Below are 21,444 nucleotides of genomic sequence, written 5' to 3'. Positions count from 1 at the left end.
AATGTGGAATGCTATCAAAATTGCATATTTTAAAGCATAATTTGTAGCTGTGGCATGTCAGGGAAGGGTGGGCTGTCCTTTATAGCCAGTACCGGAATGAAATATAAATCAAAAGAAAAAGTCTTTATTTTGGTATGCCAAACTATAGTATGGCTACTCTCTGGCTTCCCCCTTCCCCCATACAGCAGGCCATATGGGCATAGTAATTTCATCCCTATAATTGAGTAATGAAACATTTTCCATTTGATTACAAACATTATTCTATACATTACAGTACATATAAAGTCACATTTCCACTCTTGAAGTGTTGTTCCCCAATGGGTCTTCTGGAGCATCAAACTTATTTTTAATCCATTTAAAAGGCCCTATAAACAGACTATTTATGGTTTATTTAAGTCGTAATCCCACAACCTCAGTACCGAATGGATCACACAAAAGTTACATTTATTGTCATGTAAGGCTAGCATGATTAAATTAATACAATTATTTAGTAAAACTGCACTCCTCCAAAATACAAATAAAAAGAACTTACTGTGAAATATCACCTCTGATGAACTGGCCAACCAACACATCTGTTATGCTAAGTTCTAAAATTCTGCTCTTGCTATCAGTGTGAAGAAATGTTTTAGGAGTTCCACAGACTCTACTTTTATTTGTAAACAAATACATGCTTGGTGATTGGACAATGACCCTAGGATGCAGCCACCACTTTACAATTCCCATTTTTTATATAAGTGAGTTGGACTGTTTCAAGACAAGTCATGTCACATGACCTAAACAAAATATGTGGCATAAAAAAACACATTATATCACGGACAACTGATCGTTATCCACTCAATATATGAATAAAAACTCTGTACCCCAGTTTCTGGGGAGGAGGGGGGGAGGGGAAGCACAAGTGTCCCCTACTGCCTCCCCTTGTAGGTGCCTGTGGGTATACTGTTGTTACTTCATTGAAGTATTAGAAGTGTTCTACCTTTTGGTAATCATTATCATGACTAAACCTTTTTTTCTTAGTTATCTCAGATGCCGTAGCTCCACTCTACAGATATCAACAGAAGTTGATATTCATTGGTGGTGTGTTAAGCTTTGACCTCAGTGGAGAGAGAGGTGCAAAGAAAGCAGGCAATATGCTACACAATGATATTGATTTAGGCACACATCATGCAGAATCCATGGCTCTGGTATTAATTAAACAAGACGCTAACAGGGTTTTTTGGAAGCATATCACAGAGTAGTTCATGTTGAAACACACTCGTTATACTATTTATTTTTCAGTTGATACACGTTAAATGAGTTTGCCCCAATACTATAATGCTACCGCTGTTAGATCACTAGAGTTGGCAGCAGTCAAAACAGAAAGATGGTCACCGTGAAATGTTCCAATAAGTAGAGCGCCAAAGCTCAACTTGGCATTGGAACCTAATAGACACTGTGGCACATCTCACTGCTGCCAAACTTTGCAATCTAACACCCATGACAGTAATTTAACCTCATATCCCTTATAATTAATAACTGCCATATTTTAACATGAGCGACTTTAAATAAACACAAAATGGAAGCAGGTTGGACCTCCTCAATATCTATGTCCCTGCTGACAACTGAAGGAGTTTTTATTCTATTAACATTTGTAATGGTCCTAGATAATTTCTGAGCTGTTGAAAGTATCTGCAGTGTGGACAAGCTATATTCGAAGAATGCATCCATACCACCTCTTCTTTCTCGTTTTCAATAATCACATTTTTGTCATGAATGATCCACTATTACCGCCATCAGACATTCCACAGAACATAGTTTCTGCTTCACACACTGCAGTAATCCACTCAAATAGCACTATAAACATCGACAGGATAAAGGTTGCCAGTGGGGAACAAAAGCAGCAGCAAGCAGCGATGTCCCAGCAGCTAGGCTGCAGTGTAAGCCTACCCTAAGAACTACAATGTGCATTATGTGCTGCAATCTTATGTGCCTCCCAAAAAGAAATCTTCCTGTTACAATATAGAAACCATCTCACCTTACAAACACATCAGGATGAGCAAAATAATCAGCATACATCTCCAGCAGGGATCGCCTCTCAAGGATAAATGTGGGTAAAGCAACTTTGGTAAGGTCCATACCAATCTTCACTTGGGATAGCAGATGTGCAACAACAGACCCATGATTCTCCATTGACCCAACTGAAGAAAAGAAGCAAAGACACATCGTATCAATAAAATATTTACAACACATTCTTGTTTAGCAGGTAAAGAAAAGTATAATTGACATGCACCACAAAAATAATAAATTTATCTTTTTCGATTCTTATTATTCTTCTTTACCTCCACTGATGCATTCCTGATCCACTGATGAAGCTGTTTGGAAGAATCCACGGAAAGTGCCTTGCATTATTCCTTCACAGAAAGAAACTACTTCTGTTGGGATGGCATAAAGCATCATTTCCAAAGGAGATAATGCGAGTTTACAGTATGAACATGCATTTTGATTTGAATGGACCTGTATTTACAGTATGGACAATGAGGATCTGAGTAGCTTGGACAGCATGTTCCAACTCACACAAAAGATTACAAGAGAACTCCTGAGTATGAGTGTTAAATGTGATACAGAATTCTGGAGAGGAGCACAGAATAGAGAACAAATTTTAAGCTCTAAGCTCACAATCTGGCTTAGAAAACTTAGGTGGTATTTCATTTTGAAATACTGAAGGATAGGATGTCTTTGAGTGTACTGGACATATAGGATCAAGGTATTTGCTGTTAGGAAAGCTGAAAGTGCTGCTATTTAATAAAATGTTCTCTGTTGTGCCACTCAAAGTGGACAAAGTTACTTAACACTGAAGCAGGTACATGGGGATCAAAGCTGGGCTGGTCTGTGGGGCTTGGCCAGCTGGCACTAATGCTCCTTCACTGATGCACATATGGAACTCTGACCAGGGATGACTGATGTGGAAATTCTATCATATCACACTTATAAACATTTAATGCATACAACATTTAATGCGCACAATACAGCATGCAAAACTAGGTCACATTATTTTCTGAACTTACGCATCCTTACTTAATATCAAAAATATCCAGATTTTTTTTTTTTTTTGTCTTAAGTTAATAATAGAATATTCATGTTCAGATAATATTTTGTGAGGATCTATTCATTTACAATACATAGTGTTTCATATCATACTGATCCACATTTAAGTGAAATCTGATGTGACACTCATCATATTGATGCTGATCAATTGATCCAAAAGCTACATCAAATTGTAAAGTAAGGCACATCACTAGGATGCTGAGGAAGAGACAACAGTGTCAACAAAAAGGAAGCAAGTTAAAGTGAGGGTAATGCATATAAACAAGACTTTGGTATTCAGACTGGAGAGTAGCTCCAAGTCGAAAGGTGAGTTACTCTGCCTTCAGGACACAAGTTTGTAAAGTTTGCACGATTTTGATTTCTTGGTGGCAAGTGGCCAACAGCGGAAGTGACTTTTCAGGATTCCAGTTCATAATGTGACTTAGAACTTTTTCCACATGTGAGACCATAGAGGAACTTAAAAAGATTTTGTAGAGAACTGTGTAGGTAGACATTGTGGAATTAACAGTCCGACCAATTATTTGTAAATTGCGAGGTCGATTCTCAGTCTGCCTGCTAGAGTTGCTGAGATAACTAATGCCACAACAGCAGAGTTGTTCTAATGAAAAAAATATTTTATTTTTAAAGTAGCCCTTGTGTTGCCTAGCTCCTCTGTTATAATCAACTCCAGCTACATTCATTTATTTACACTGCAGTTAACAAGTCTGTAAAGAACTACACTTGTAATTTTCTTTAAAAAATAGGAATTGTTTCGCAGTAGTTTATAGTCTGGACAATAACTGATGGGCCAAAGTCAATTCATGCAAATTTAATCTGATTCCCCTTATAAGATATGTTTACTGAGACAGGGTAATAATTAAATGAACTCCAAATCTACATAGGCTACATGTTTCCTCTGTCTTTTCACCCTGAAAGAAATTATCAAAAGCACTGTTTCCAGTTCCTAATGGTGTTCTCTACATCTGTTTGTTTTTGTAAATCATATTCCCAAGCAGGTAGATTGTGCATCCTTCACTAAGTGGTGTCAGATGATAGATTGGTGTATACAGAAAACTGAAGTAACATACAATGACAGTACGCAGCAAAAAGTTTATGGGAAAAGAAGAAATTGCGTAACTTTCCCAAAACTCTCATCATATTTTACAACCTACATGCTTTTCCTACTTCACAACCAGTTTTTCTTACAAAAATGGGTGTGGCATATGTCTCTCAATATAGAACAGCCATCTTTTGGTGCTGATGTATGCATAATATCTCTCTTACAGGCATAACATTTGGAAGTGCATCCACTGAGCTATGGTCGTGCAGTAAGGCATCTGATACTGAGAATGAGTAAGACAAATAAACATTTTAAATTGCATTAATACCTCAAACAGAGACAGCTTACTAAACCTTTTTTCTGTATCATAAATTTTATAGAGTGCATGCTTTTATGCAATCAAGTCAACATGGCAGTTCACTCACACCGTGAGATGATATGGGAAATTTGTAAACTAAACACTGATGGACATCCTGGAAAATATGGGCTGAATTCAACACCACCAGCTCAACCACTTAAATTAAGTACATTTGCCAATTTTTGGTGCACTGACAGTTGCATTAGATTTTGGTGCACAACGACAGAAACTCCATTTCTTCAGTTGATATTTTGGCTGTATACATTTTGGCCATTTTCTGAGTGAGCTGACAGACTGAAGCTACAAAACATTCGTTGGCATTTAATATTCGATCAACTGATGGGAAATGTTGTAATTAAGGTATGCTGAAACTGAATAAATGTTTTCAATAATTGAATATAGAAACTGCAAATGAAAGAGATGTGGAAGTGACATGAAGTAGAGTGAAGAATACCACACCAATTTTTACAGGCAGATTTTCCAAAACAAATGAAAGGTAACTAAGTGTGATCCAATGAAGACTGAAAAAGCTATACACATGAGAGAGAGTGCACAGCATTATCGGTTCAATATATGCATGAAGAAAAACTGAAGATTGAAATTTCCAAAAAATAAACTGAGCCACACTAAGAAGGGTAAGCAAGAGTACATACATGAAGCATTGTGGAGACAGCCAGAGAAAAAATTATCGAGGGAACAGAACCAAGACCAGGGTGACAACGATCAGTGGAGTGCTGTCAGCAGCTGGTTAACAGGTCAGAGAGGTGATGGATGAGCTGTATAGGATATTATCAATAAGGTCCCGGTAATGTTATGGCACATTTCAAGAACTCCTGCTTTTCCTTGCAGCTTTTCACTGCAAATGTGGCATCCACATGTTGATGATGCTGTAAGGAAGAAACCTGTTTACATGGAATTGCTGACAGCTTTCAAAGTGGAGGTACTGTTGGTGGTTGGGGCACCTGATATGAACAGACATATTTATGCAGGCACCTGAGAAGTGGAGACTGACATCTATGAAGGTGGCTCCTTGAGCTGAGAAGCACAAAGTGAAATGGATTAGGGAGTATGTATTGTGGTTATGGAGGAAAGAGGAATGGTTGTCCTTGCCATGAATGTATATCGTGGAAATGTCTTCAATGAAATCTAAACCAGATAAGAGGTTTCAGGTACGGACTGGATGAGTAGGATTCCTCCAGATGGCCCATAAATAAGTTGGCATAGCATGATGCCATACCATATCATTTAAATACTCCTTTCCAGCACAAGTTTCGCTGAAATATTCAGCATATCTTAGGGTCTCATAATCCTGTTTCCCAATGCCTCACCTTATCTTTTCCCTTCTTCATGGTCCACACCGCTCTCTTCTATTTTTCCCCTCCCCATCTCCCTCCTCATCTGCACCTTCCCCCCCCCCCCCCCCCCCCAATTCAATTTTCCCAAAACCGAAAGAATTCAAGCGAGCTACTTGCTCAAGTAGAAAATTATGGCTATCACTTTGTACGTTGAAAAGGACTCTTCAGACTGAATACATGAAACGTGGGGTGCTATTCCAACATACACATACTGGAAAATCCTCATCAAACTGAGATGTGCTACGCACACACTAGATGCAGGTCATCTGAAACAGTCTTCCTCCAAAAAAATGGACATCAGCACATCAGTGCTCTTGCCGAAGGGAAAATTCAGCAATGGGAAGTTTTTTACAACTGACCACACTGTTGTGACCACAGTGTACGAGTATGACCTCTTCTTGCACTTAAAACAATGGCTTGGGGAACAACAGATTCAAAATGACGAGGAACCTCAGTCCACAGTTTTCAACTAATAAAAGTTGCAAAAATGCTTCAAAGGTAAGTAAATTGTGTGGAAAAGTAGCAGCCTTGTTTGAAAGTAAAACTGCCAATAAAAACCTTTATCAAAAAAATAACAAAACTGAATGGCCCTTACTTTTCAAATATGTGTTGTAATAAAGTTTATGTTCTTCTCAAGGGCTCTATCAGGGTGAGCTGTCAGTACAGCATGAATTAATCTCCAGGGCAAAAGCCTTAAGAACACAAGTTGAGATCAAACATTGTGATTATAATGTTTTAGTGCAATAGTGTTCTCCAATGAAAAAGGAGTGCAATGGAAAGCGGAAATGAAAATGGAATTCATATTTATTTAGAAGGAAACATAAAAGAAGATGCACAAATGACATAGTTAAATTTAATTGACCCAGACTTTGTGAACCACCATCAATGCATTGGTAAAAACTGAGGTTATGACACTTTGATTCAATTCCACTACAATGTTGTTTTTCCCACAATCTGTTTTGTCTGCTAATGTGTTCCTGAAAGTTCAGAGAGGATAGGTAGGCTTGTGGGTCACTGTATACACTCATCCACATCCATAACACAGTAGTTTTCAGGTAATAAAAATAAACATAAGTGAAACTGTATGGTGTTTTGGAATTTTTTTTTTTTTTCAATTAGGGCTTTTCAGACTACACTCACTCATTTCCAAAATGCTGTTGTTGGCTGCTGCACAGGAAGATCATTCAGTCTGACAGATTATGGAACTATGTTTACTTCCAATGTGGTACACCAGTACTGTTTTGGCAAGAGTAAATATAAGAACACACATTTATCTATTCCATAAAATAAGGTAAAGTTGACGTCAACCCATAGGGGGTTTGAAAATCATGTGTCCTTTGAACCAATTTACCAAGCCAGTTATAGATACCAGTTAGCTCACTATAGTGTGGGCAGAGGGAGTTGAGTCCAGCACGCAATGAAGTGCTGGAGGCAATTCCAAGGTGGAAACATGAAAGAGGAAGAAGAAGGCTGGAGAAAGATGAGTGTAGGTGCAGAATGACTAAATTGGGAGGCATAGGGACATGGATGGCAGTAGGTGGTGGTTGTGAACAGGGGCTGTGAACAGGGGCTGTGAACAGGGGCTGTGAACAGGGGCTGTGAACAGGGGCTGGTGGATATTGAGGGCAGGAGGACAGAGAGAGCACAGAATGTGTTGTTAGGATGATATCTATCTATGCAATTCAGAGCAAGGCAGAGGGAGGGAGGTACTCATGTGGAACAGATTGTTAAGCAGCCATTGAAATTGAGCATGAAGTGCTCAGTGCATTGCATTCATGATTTTCAGGTAAAACACAAAGAAAACTATAATTAGCTGGTTCATATTAATAGCACATGAGAACATAATCTGAGATTAAGTTAGTGGAGACTTGAATTTATTAGAGACTGTAAAATTATAACATAATGGGTTTGTAGAAGTAAAATCTGAGACAAAACTGAGGAATCTAAAACCACATCAAAAGGTGCAAACTGAAAACGAGTGAGTGGTAACATTTGATGGACTGGAATGTAACAGTAAGGAGAAGAATGCAAAATATGGCAATGAAGCAAGTAGTGAAACAGACAAACATACTTGCCATTTCATTTCCTTCACTCTTTAGTTACAGATGAATAACTATCCCACTCAGTACGTTGGAAATTAGTTGCCTGATGTTACAATACACATATTGTGGTTAATAAATAGTGAAAATATGATAATTTATTTAATCACACTGGGATATTTACTTTTCTTTGGCCAGTAATAAGAAATATAGATATCGTTTTCTTTCAAAAGTACATGAACCTACAGTTTCAAAATGCAAACTTTGTACACAAGGACATTAAATTTAACTTACTGTCTGATTCTTCTTCATCTTCATACAGAGCTGAAAAACAAATGAAGTGTGTATCAATAAACTATAAAGGCATAATTGGAAGCAAGAGAAAATTAATGCTTAGCATATGATGCAAACGCCTACTTACCATCATAGTCAAGAGACCCATCATCTCTAACAGGAGGTGGTGCAGGCAGTCCAGATACACTCCCAGAGGCAGTAGTGGTACTCTGGGATGGTGCCTGAGAGGGAATGTGATCTGAATCAGTGGCAGGCACTGCATCTAGGAATGGCCGTAATCCACTGTAACATCAAATTTCATCACCAAATATTACACAGTATACTTTAATGACATGTTGATTATTCTTTCAAGTGTTATTTCACATTAAATGGATACCACACATGTGGTGATAACATTTTATTTTCTTAAATGGGATTTATGGATTTTGCTCGATCATGAATGAATTAATTAATTTTTGGGGAGGTTGAAAAACATCAAACATTGAGGTCATCAGTCCAATTTTCCTTTAATAATCAAAATACGAAGGTTTCTAAGAAACAAACCTATAACCCTATAACTGAAACGGGTAAGAACTGACAAGACTGATAAAGAAATGAGCACTAAAAGAATAATGCAACACATGGTTTCCAGATTATGAAAAGTATTTCCTGTAATTAGACATATGGAGGGAAATCGTAAGTTCTGAAATGAACATTCAACAAATGCAAAGCATATAACGGACATTATCACAGTAAACCAAAAACATAAAAAGCAGCAGATAAAGTGGGAATTTTTAATAAATAGCCTACTGAAGGTCACAGTCTGATATACAACAGCTGTAATCTTAATTTCTCCTAGTATATTTGGAATGCCATTTCCAATTTTTCTTTACCTTAAAAAATACACTTTTTTTATATAAAATATCTTGGAGGAAATTACTTGGACAGAGGGTAGGGTGACACAAAGTGTGATTGATTTATTACAACAGCATAATTGGTCGTCACATTATTAAACTTCATTAAATCAAAGTTAGTGATGGCAAATTTGGTGCTGGTACAGAAGTGATAACACAAACTTGTTAATGAGGTTTTACCATACATATTAAACACTTATCCATGAGGGTAACTGACATGGGTCTTACACCATTTATGATCAAGAGTAGATGGTCCACAACTTTGTTGAAACAAAATTACATAAGAGTTTATCTTGCTTGTATGAGGTGCCCATTAATTTAAAAATCCCTTCTCCGAGTGACAATAAAGACTGAAAAGTTTGAAGTCAGAAGCTCTGTTTGTCTGCTACTGGAAACAGTAACTCAAAAGCATTCCCAAACATTTAGCAGTCATTTGCTAGGATACACACAAAAAAGCAAAGTCCCCTCCAGATTGCTACTACCATTCCAAGAGACAGTCTGTCAGATATGGATATGGTAGTCACGTGTGCATGAAGTGTGCTTGGTGTGTGTGTGTGTGTGTGTGTGTGTGTGTGTGTGTGTGTGTGTGTGTGTGTGTGTGTGTGTGTGTGTCCTCTTCTTTTTGTGACTAAGGCTGTAGCAGAAAGCTAATGTGTGTCTTATTTGTACCTGTCTGCCACTTACCATGTCACCTTTACAGTACATAGCAATCTACCTTTTTCTTACACTGTTGAAATTACAACCACTTTCAGATTACCTTCAGCCTCAAACACAAAGTGCTATACAGCATAATGCATCAGTGACTCAAGCCATAAACATAGCTGGAAAGAATACAACATAGAAAGGCCCTATCGTGTATGGGATCTCCTCCGACATTTAGAGTAACAGGAACTATTTCAATTTAAATACCTAAAAATTTTCAATTTGATACCTAAAAACATAACCCATCCAACTTATGGCAGCAGGCAGAAATATTTACGAGGAAATAATCAAAATGTTTGTACATTAGTTAACTACTTAATATTACCAAGTAAACAGAAAATCAATAACTTCACTAATCACAATGTGTGTGGATTAGGTACCCACACATTAAACTAAATTATTGGCTTCTTACCAAATACCTGAATATGTAAAACAGTCACGTAATGCTTGCACTGGTTAACGACACATTCAAATTAGGAAGTACTAAGTCGTATTTAATTGAAGTGCAGAGAACCATAAGGGCGTAAACCATACAGTCATTGATTTTGATATTCTAGCGTGTATGGAGGCTCATGACGTCTGCCGATCTTCTGATGAACCAGCTTGATCTCTATCTGTGCTCCCACACTGTGAATATGAACATTCATGTAAAGCTCTCTCTCCAATTTCTCAGATATTCATTTCCGTACAGTGCCAAAGCCCAAATTATAGTTTTGTTGCTCTGCACTGCTCAATTGTTATCTAGAGTCCAAGACATAATTTGCTGTACACATTACTAATATTTCATAATTGTGGATGTATCGGCAGTTTTTTCTGAACCTCAAGCCACAGAATGTGCTTAATGAAAAATGATGATTTGTTGTTTAAGTTCTGATTTAGTTTCACATTAACTACAAACTGTTTTTAAACACCATTGTCACTAGACTATATAAGGAAATTTTGTGAATTAGCATTAGTAATAAATATAATTTTTAAATATCAATTAGTATTTTAGCATAAAGTGGGTGTACAATTTTTTCATAGGAAGTAGAGGATTTTGAGACTTGGTTAAAAATAATTCACACCAATGACATTGTAGTTTGTTTATGAATTTAATTTTCACAAACTTTTTTTTTTCTCTCGAAACTTTGTTGCTGTGCTTTGGGCCTTTGTGATTCTCATTGTCGCAATTTATTTTTGCCAGAGTAATGATCAACTGCGCAACAAACATAAGAAGACTTAATCCTTATATGAATGCACGATGCCTGTTGTTTCAGGCACTGTCTAGTAAGCGGGAGATCTCCAGTTTGAATCCTGGGCCAGTACACATTTTCACTCATCTCTGCTGATTCCGCATCATGTCCTAATGCAACTGACATCATTTATCCCTTCCCTTTCCTTTCTCCCCCCCCCCCCTCCACCTTCAATTTACATATAACTTAATACTTATGTGGTTTGTTCCATTAACATCTGTTACATAACTATGTACCTTTTTCTCATAAATAAGTTATTCCATTATTTTACTCTGGGTGACAGGTATCACTTTCCCTATTGTCGAGAGTCTTCAGATGGATTTTGTTTGATGTTTTGTAAGATATTTTTAATTTTGTTTATGTATTGTGTAGATTGAATCACCTTACACAAAGGTGGCTAGGTATTTCATGCAATTCCCGATGTCAGTGGGAATCATTATGCATCTAAATAATTTTAAGCAACAAACCTACAGAGTACATTCATACAAAGATTGCTGATATCCAGGATTCATTTTTAAGTGACAGCAAAATACAAGGACAAATAATATTCCCAATAGCAATTACCTAAAGTGACTGTATGGAGCTACAGTCAAAAAAGTACAGTATGGAATTTTATACAACAGAGTTTTTTTGGTTGCTGCTAATTATTCTCTGTTTTGCTGGAAATTAATTATATCACCACACTAATTTGGTACTTTATCAATTGTTTATGTAAAGTTACTCCTTCAACAACATTTTGTTTGCAACAAAAATCAAGAAACTGGTTTTCTGCTGACAATGCATGTTGGATAAGACAAATAACAAAGCAGTCTTTGCTTGGGCTTATGCCTTACACATTACCAAACTGACAGTGAACACATCTCACACAGAAGAAAATTCACCCAATTTAATGGATGCCTTCCCTCCCACGAGTCATTAAGTCATAACAAATAGTTACAAATCAACCATGAGAGAAATAACGTAAAACAAATTTTTGTCTAAAATTGCTTTATTTCACAGTTATGCAGTAGAGTAGGGATCACAAGTGCAACACAAACTTAATTCTTTTTAGAAAGCAACATCATGAAGGGATCTGAAATTCAACTGAACTACGTAATGTACATTTACCCCAGGACACGTTCAAAATTATGTCCAAGTAGATGAAAACAGTGACGTGCTTGACATCTTATTGCTCTCTGAATGTTGCAGGCTCTGTTCTCATTCTGCACAGTTGTACAGCTATTTTCAATTAGCTGCTGTAGTTGTGCTACATTCTCAATTACAACACGCTATACACAAACCCCATGAGATGGCCCAAAAGGTAGATATCCAGGATAAAGATCTGGAGATCTGGTGGGGCAAGCAACTGTTCCTGCACAACCAATCCACTTATCGGGATAAGCAACTTTGAGATACTCTCTTGCCTCCAGACTGAAATGAGCAGCGGCATCATCAACATCAGTCAATATGACCACAAACACAACACGCCAAAAGCCTGTACTGGCCCATGATGTAATGCCTACCATAAATGACATTATGTATCACAAAGTGGAAATAAAGCAGTTTCGGACAAAAGGTTATTTAACATTTTACTCTTATTTGGATCAATACACTACAGCAATGAAGTGTTACTTTTGAATTGCTCTGTATATATACCACACATACACCAATGAAACATACTGGTCTTTAATAATATCTTTAACTGTTTATCATTTCAACTGTAAATGCAGTAATTGTTCTGTCAGAAGTACTAAACACTAATTACCTTTCAGTAGTGTAGGTAGAATGGGAGTTAGAAAGAAATATCTGACTTTACCAGCAGTGGTATACATAAGAACCCTCTGAGAATGAACAGAAATTTTACTGACAACCAGCAGCAACCATTAACCTATGTTAAAAATAATAAAACACAAGACAGTGGATTAACTAATAAGATTTTCAAATATTTGTGGGTAAGAAGTCCACAACAAGTTAGTTCAACTAAATAAAGAGGGATTTAGAAACAAACAGAATAAAAACATAAGATATAAACAACAGAAAAGGCTTTTGGGGAAAAGTATTGAAAATGGAAGGATTCCAAGGCAGGGTAGCTAAAAAAATTGGTTCAAAATGATCTGAAGACAGAGGGCAAAAAAGCCTCAAATATAACAATGTATGTTGTTTTCCTTCAGGAATGATTAATCTGGCAGTATACATAATATGAAATTTTTTTTAACTCTTAGAATTAATTATCATCATCAATTCGTTGAAATCTTGTAGTCTTCTTGGATTTTCCCCTTCTGTACTTATGAATCTCTCAATAAATTCCACAAATAACAATGCTATTAAACAGACAACTAATCTGAAGTAACAGGCACATGTTACGCAAGTGACACCTTGTTCCCTTCATTCACAGTGGTCGTCCCACAGCTCACCTCACAGAACCAGTGGTGCTCTGCCTGCGGAATGGCCACCTGGCAGAGAGGACACGTATCATGACAGTGACATCCGGCACCACTATCAGCAGATGCAGCTTCGGCAGTGGGTTAGGTAGCAGCAGTTTGCAGATTCGGGTGCTCAGGACAGAAGCAGCAGGGTGAAGGTGCCAGCAGCTGTAGTGTTTGTACTCTTCAGGCTCACATCTCTGCCTGTTTTCCACGTGGTATAACCTTGCTGAATGCATGAAATTACATAAATTGCAATGACTGTTTACTATGTAACTACGAGCTGTCTCACCCTACAAGTATGACTGTATACCGACGCCAGATGCAGTGACAGTACATTCTAGTTTTCAAATAAGACCCTACAATAAAAAAATAATGGTTTCGTAAGATTCAGACCAAAGTACTTGTAGTCAACGATCTTATGAAAAGGATAGATTGCTACTGCCCGAACAGAGGAGACACTGAGTCACTAACAGTCACAATGAAAAGACTACTATATATTTAAGCTTTTGGCTAAAAGGCATTTTTGTGAACTAGAAAACACACACACAAACACATGACCGCTAGCTCTGACCACTGTGGCCCAAGAAATTGGTCATATGGATGCGAGTTGTGAATGTGTATGTGTATGCGAGTAAGTATTCAGAAAAATTCCTTTGGCCAAGAGCTTAAATGTATAGCAGTCTTTCTGTTGTGCCTGTCTGCAACTCTGTGTCTCCACTAAACGGTGAGTGGCAATCCACCCTTTCCATAATATTGTTGTTATTCAATCCTGCACCCTCCAAAGTGTGAATACTCATTCAGATACTAGCACAGCGATTCATTCATCTATTCAATCTTTCATTCATATAAAGGAGTACAGGGCTCCCTCCACATGCAGTTCTGTATACAGGGCAGAGCTGTATCTGGGACACCAGCTAAAGTATCATTTACAAAGGTAATGAGAAGTCAAACAGGAACAGCTGCAGGGCACATTATAAATAAACGTGACACTTCTTTGCTCGAAGACGTGTCAATAAACCACATACATTATAAATTGATGTCCCTCACTACATTTTTCTGTCCGAATGTTAACGCTTATCTCAGAAATGACTGTAGGAATTTTTCACTAATACAGACCAATTCATGAGGAACATTTTTGTATATCATTGAATATCTTGCCATAGATACTTAGTGCTACCTGTGCGAAGTCAGGGCAAGTCGTTAGTTATGTGATACATATAAAACAATGACATTCTTTGTACATAAACTTTTTTTCCTCTTCTGATAACTCGATCATAAGCTTGGAATGAAAATGTATACAATCAGGAATTAATGCTAAATCTGTAAATGCCATCACCAAAAGTAGAAAGTGCCAAATTGTTCTACTGTTAAGAGTCAACATCTTGAAAAATTCATTAACTGTGTCTTATGTGAGAGTACAGCAATTAGACCTAAAGTATAGTGAAATCAGTGAAGACTAGTGTGGAATTCACAGAGGATGCAGCTGAAGGTATCCCAAGTTTAGTGTTTTTGGTACGAGATATGAAATGAACTAACACTGCATTATTTCAATAATTTTTAATATTTATCAGTAAACACTCACCATTAGAGCATAGTAACATTGGTCACTGTCTTGTCGTTGGGGAGAGCAACACCTAATGAAGACAGAAGAATGGGTAGTGACCAACAGTATATTGAGAGGGCAGCAGGCTGGAATTGCATGAAGAACATCATATGAAACCTTTTCTTCTGATATAGAATTATGAATATTGTCTAAACTTTTGCTCGGCCTTGAGACGGAGGAAAGGAAAAGTTAGAAAAAATGAAGAAAGCTGATAATGCAGAGGTTCAGAGTAGAAAGGATGAAGAAGGAAGTCAGTCATGCTTTTTTTTCTCTCTTTTTTAGGAATTATTCTGGCATTTGCAATACCTGATTTCAGAAAACAATGACAAATCTAGATATGGATGGTCAGGCTGGGACTTCAACCTGAGGCATCGGCTGAAATAGAAGACACTATGTGAAATGTATAGTTACTGTGTGGTTGGTGAAAAAATAAATAAATGAATCAAATAAAACTTGCTGCTGTAGTGCCCAGAGAAGTATGCATAAAATTGAGAAAGATTTCTGTTCAGATGTACACAAGGATAAGAAATAGCTGCAGTGTCAAAGAGTGGTTGGAGAACTGGGGTGGTGACAACCAGAGGGATAAAACATTGTAGGAAGTGAATTATTACAGAACCCAAGGAAACTCTGAAATCAATTGCAGTACCATATTATGTACAAATTATCTGATGAAAATAGGAGGAGAAACAAAGAAAACGATACAAAGAGTTATAAAATACCACAGAATGTCTGTACCAATAAAGTAAGTGATATGTTTGGGAAACCGGTGTGTTAATGTGGAAGAGAGGAAAATAGCAGATTTTATGTATAATACGTATTAAAATCACCTAGAAAATTTTTGGATAATTTTTTGTCAGCATTAATTTCTGTTGCCATTGTTTTCTGTCAAGGTACCACAAATAAAGGACGTTTATTTGAAACAAACAAAACCACAATTTACAGGAATTTCTTGAATATGTGATTACAGTGAACAGACTGTAGCATACTATGATAACTGTCCTTGTTTCTCTGAACAGTAACTCAAGACTGTACACTTAAAAAGTGAACAGTAAAAAACTGAAAATAATACGTCTTATTTATCTGCAGCCACTGCCAGTAGTTATGTGTTACCAAACATTATGAACACATTTACTACTAATGAATAATAAAATAGACTTTGATTCAGAATGAAAGTCTTATTTATAGTGAGAACATTCAATAATTTCTCACTTGATGATATGTGAGTAATCAATGGTAAGGGTGATAAATTCCGAGACAGAAAATGGAGTTATGATAACAAAGAACCCAGATGGTGATAGGGTCTCAGTATTTAAAAAAAAAGTATATCTACTAGCTTTTCTTCGATGAAGGTCCAATGGCTTTACACTCCAAGTTCATTTTGTATGATAATGAGAGGCCATATGAAAACAGCAGAGAATGGCAAAAGACAAATACAGAAGGGAAATACTTGACACGGTTTTTTTACAGTGCCGAGAATATGTAAGGCTTGACTGGCCCTCTTAATTGTGATAATCTATGTGGTATGTTATGCCAAAAGAAATTTCTTGCTGTGAGGCAGTTGTAATGAAACACAAACTGAATTGGAGAATTAGGGACATAAATTTGCCTTCAGTGTGATAGTGGCATCCCTTTTAAATTTATCAATTGAAGACAAAATCTGAAAATGCGTCTGTAATCATACTGTGGCACTTTATTCTACAGGTCTGCCTTGACCACACAAACTTTTACACTTCACTATTACCGGTTTTAATTACTGCCACCTTCAGATCATAAAATATACTGATGTAGGCACCAATGTCAAATTATACATGTAGGTACATAGTACGTGCTACCCTCTAAAATTGCTATTTTTGGTATACCAGTACATCAAAATTAGATGCTCAGTTTCGAGACCTATCATGCCACAAGAACTAAGCGAATGTAATGCTAAAATTGGCTTACTTAGAGGTTTGGTAGAATCATGGGAAATCACTTCTAGAAATGTGTGAAAATTCTGTTACGAATATGAACTCTGTACTCAAGATTCCTTGAAAGTGCAGCAAGTGGCTCTCTTTGTCCCCTTCGCGGATGACTAAAGTTAAATTTAGTAATGCATTATTGAACTGTGGATAATGTTTTGACATTTGTATATGAAGACACGGGTTAGCTTCTGATAATGAATTGTGAAACTACGTGATTGTACTGTAACTTTAAAGAGAGAGTAGGTAAGAATTACACGCATAGATTGTTTATCCAAAAGAAATTACGAGATTCTGGAAAGAAACAGGAATCTTTTCTAATTGGTTGCTTTCCTCTCCGCGGTCTGCTTTGGCGATCGTTGCGGGACAGGAGGCAGTGTCAAGTTTCCGGCGCCATCGACTACTGACGTCATCCTCACTCGCTACAAGGTCTCTCACCCTCAACCACTCGACATGCAACGTACTTACCTTCGGGCGACAGCCACTGGCACGCGCGCTTGTAAAATTATTGTTGTCACACTGCCGCGTGTGCAGCATTCTCCCAAATGTGCATTATTAATATATGTTTTTCTTTCGTCATTATCTACAAATCAGCAACTTCAAACTCTTACCATCAATTTCACTGTATTACATCAATCACAAGTTGAAAATGACTATTCCAATGTTTCTATTTCACGGTCCTCGTAATATTATCAAGATTCAGTCTTTTGATACTCGTGCAGACTGCAAAGAAAATTCTATGGGCGCAATTCTGTTGAAAGTATTTGCTGTCACGTCACATCTTGTAACAGCTGCAGCTGATTGATTAAGGGTGCCCTACCACTCTGAATTGTAATGCCATACTAGTTACGATACCATCGCTCTGAGCACCTATCAGCTCAATACAAGGTATCTATTCGTCCCGTTTTTCCCTGTTCAGTCCAGTTGTTTCGCCCCGCAAAAATGTCCCGCTGTCCTGGAAGTTTTGGGACGCTCATACGCCCCTTTTTCTTGTGATACCCCTTGACTGAAGTATTTTACGCTAGCAATTTACTGCACAAGCATATATGCTAAGAAGCACCACTTGTACACCTTGCTCTATATCTCTGATTATAAGCTGTAAATGTTTTTCGCTGTTGATAGTATCTATTTTCGATTGGTTGAGATAGTACGATTCTCGTTTCCGTTGTGGTATGCAGTCTGAAGACGATACAGTGAATGCGGTATACAATCACTGTTTCATTAAGACGAAACGAAAGTGTAATTTTAAGAACAATATAAAAAATGAGTTTCCTTTAGCACCAGCAGTGCAGGAACTGTTCCGTGTATGTGTTCTCATTGGCGAACTCTTTGAGGTCAGATGAAAGAAACAGAATAAAAGTTTAAGGCCTTGTTTATTGGCAAAACATTATCATGTGCTTTATTTTATGACAAAATGTCAAAAAAAATACAAGTCTTGATAACACGCAAAAAAGTAAGGCGAAAGTGTAGCAGAATAATGTGAAGTCATTCGGATCATCTGAGTGCATGATGCAAAGCTAAACGTCTATTTTCATTAAATTTTGTCGATACAATTTTTTTCTTTCCCTTAATTGTCCAAGGTTTTTTCTAAACTTTATAAAACGTCCCTTTCTTTTACGAAAAATCAAATGGGCACCCTAGTTCAACTTATCATAACATAGGCCTAGCTGAACAGACAAAAGACGTGTAAACCGCGTTGTATTGACACACAACCCTAATCAAGCTTTCTGAAATAGCTTAATTTGCTCAGTGAGCGTATGCATGATTTAGCTTCACTGGAACACTGTCGAATTTATATTCTAATGCTAGAGAATGTCAAAGATTAACGTACAATGCTATAGAAATTCTTGGAATCTTCCTCTGTATTGCGGACGACTGTTTTATGTTCTGTAATGTTAATGTATGAGCATGTTAGCATTAATTGCAAATTAACTGAACTATGATTTACTTACACCGTTATTTGCATATTCTGGCATAAATGAGTTTGCTACGCACTATCAGTTTATCATCATACGCCAATATATGGTAACGAGGATCATCAAAAACTAGGGCGGTATGCAGAATGTTTAGGGCGGTTTGCAGAATGTTTAAACACGTTCCGCGATGATGAAGTTCAGCAGAAGAGAAACAACAACAATACCACAACGGTTTATGGAACTGTAGCATCAAATACCCGTGGAATAGCGACAACTGATGCAACAGTTGTCCCACTTTGACCTACTCAAAGAAAAAATATAGGATCCGTAGGACAACATCGCCACCACACAAACCTACCAGCTTTCACGGCATTATAAATCGCAGCAACATTTCAACACTTAGCTGTACCAACTGAAACATCGTTTTGCTGCTTTTCAAGTCACCTATGACGATAAGAAACAAGCGCGTGTGAGTCTGACGGATTTATTCACCAAGAAAGAATATTTTAGTAATTTATTCAACATGAGACATTAGCAACGAAAAATAATTTAAATTAGTTATTGAACTGACGACATAAGTTACAGTAGTGCCTCTTGCATTAGACGCTACGTACAAATTTTATAATAAAAATGAAGTCCAGACAAGTGCGAGTACGCCTCGGCGCACAGAGAATTCCTTACAAACAGAATTATGCTGGCAAGGTATTCGTCCCGGGAATTCCAAGACTTTGGAGTTTTCAAGTTTAAACTGTGTGTAATTTCGCATTCGCTGCTGTAATTTTTCATTTACTTTGTTAACTTTATATATTAACATGCTATGCCAAATGGCATCTGCAGATGCGTTGATTTCGTTTGTTCTCGTCCCTGTTTCGTTTACTGGTAAGACTGAACGAAATCTCCAGAGAACGTAATAGAGAAACCGACAATTGGGCTATTGACGTTAAGCAAATGTCTAATTGTTCTGTGGAAAGCTTCAACGGATATTTTATGGGATATCGGAACCTCATTTCAAACAAGGGGAGTGCAATTCTGCATCAGTTACCAATATTACTGTACTCTGAAACATTACAAATACTATATGTAGACTGTCAGGCGATCTTTATATGTAGAATCAGCAGTTCATGAAGGACCTGCGATGCTAGCGCTGGCGGGGCGTGGTAATAGGGGGGGGGGGGGGGGGGGGCTTGCGCCTATCACACAACCAGCTGGCAAAAGCATCGCTTTTATAGTGCCAGGGTGCTTCACTTCATCACAGGTCAGCCGATTAGAACGAAATATTTGTAATTATACACACAAACCTTCCTCGTGAATCACACTACATATTACTGAAAATCAGATCAAAATCGCTAGAGTAGTTCCTGAAATTTTTGACGGATTACGAATCCAATTTAAGTTAATGGTGGCAAAAATGTGTTTATGTAATCAATTACAAATTAACAATTTTCGGGTTTTCCCCTTTACTTGTCTTTTGAAAGCCTGCTTCTTGCCGAATTTCGTGATTGTAGGCCAATAGGATGTATATGGGTTTTCATGAGAGTCTGCGAGTAACAGGTGATATTTGGTTTGTGGGGAGTTTAACTGCGCTGTTATAAGTACCCGTACAACGTTCCAATCTTTACACAGTCCAGACTTGCCACTTTCACGAATGATGAAATTATGCGGACAACACCAACACCCAGGCCCCGAGCGGAGAAAATCCCCGACCCGGTCGGGAATCCAACCCGGGACCTCGTAATCCAGATGCAGCAACGCTTGCCACTAGACCACGAGCTGCGGGCGTGAGTAACAGAAAACTGCCGTATCTTTTGATTGCATTAACTTAGCTTACAGTTTTTACCCCGCCAAGGGGCCGCATACCTTAGTATGTGACACGTCTACCAGGTCCTCAGAAAAAGTGATCTTACACTATGCCGTCCAGCGACACCATAGTGGTGCCGTGCGCGAAAGAGCCGTCAACGGCCGGCAACACCACAGTGGTGTCGTCTGTACAGTATCGCTCAGTGGCCGGCGACACCAGGGTAGCGTCGTGAGCATAGTATCGCGCAGTAGCCGGCGACAGCACGTTAGTATCTTTTGCATTCTGTTGATGTTCTGTTTAGGTAACAATAAGTTACACACGTCAACAGGTGTTTTGTTTTTATAAGTACTTGTGCCCTTTCATCATGGCGGATGAAAGAGACAATAGGATTATTTACGAAGAATGCGCGGATGTCTTGTCTGGCGTTCCGGACGACTTGGCCGTTTGGGAAGAAGACATTGGATATAAAAAAAAAATGAAAGTGAAGCAGAGTAGTAGGAAGATAGTGAAATACGTCCGAAAAGAATTCGGCGAACGCTACGGTTGCCAACTGATTCGGCTGAATCAATCGAAGAATACAGTGCACAGTGGTCAGGCTTTGATTTACAGAGGACCAATAACAAATTTGAAGGATCCCCGGATCCAAACATATTTCCCAAAGATACACAGAGCGTCGAGAATACCGTACAATTATATATTGGGAACGATCTATTTGAATATATTAGCAACGAAACCAGGAAGTACTACAGTCAAAATTGCAATAGAAGG

General features: G+C 37.8%; 1 protein-coding gene across 3 annotated transcripts in view; it reads right to left on the bottom strand.

Annotated features, from left to right (window-relative positions):
• LOC126263658 (oxysterol-binding protein-related protein 9) overlaps positions 1-21,444 on the bottom strand; it is a 518,089-nt gene that overhangs the window by 73,888 nt on the left and 422,757 nt on the right. For all 3 annotated transcript variants that reach the window (XM_049960765.1, XM_049960766.1, XM_049960767.1), the window contains 3 exons: positions 8,297-8,451; positions 8,170-8,199; positions 2,015-2,177 (listed from right to left, as the gene is read on the bottom strand). In XM_049960765.1, coding sequence (XP_049816722.1) covers positions 2,015-2,177; positions 8,170-8,199; positions 8,297-8,451 — 348 coding nt within the window. The remainder of the gene's footprint in view (positions 1-2,014; positions 2,178-8,169; positions 8,200-8,296; positions 8,452-21,444) is intronic.

This window comes from Schistocerca nitens, chromosome 6 (genome assembly GCF_023898315.1).
Source record: "Schistocerca nitens isolate TAMUIC-IGC-003100 chromosome 6, iqSchNite1.1, whole genome shotgun sequence".
NCBI classification, from domain to species: domain Eukaryota; kingdom Metazoa; phylum Arthropoda; class Insecta; order Orthoptera; family Acrididae; genus Schistocerca; species Schistocerca nitens.
Note: the sequence above shows the minus strand (reverse complement) of the source record. Positions and strands in the feature narration are given on the sequence as shown.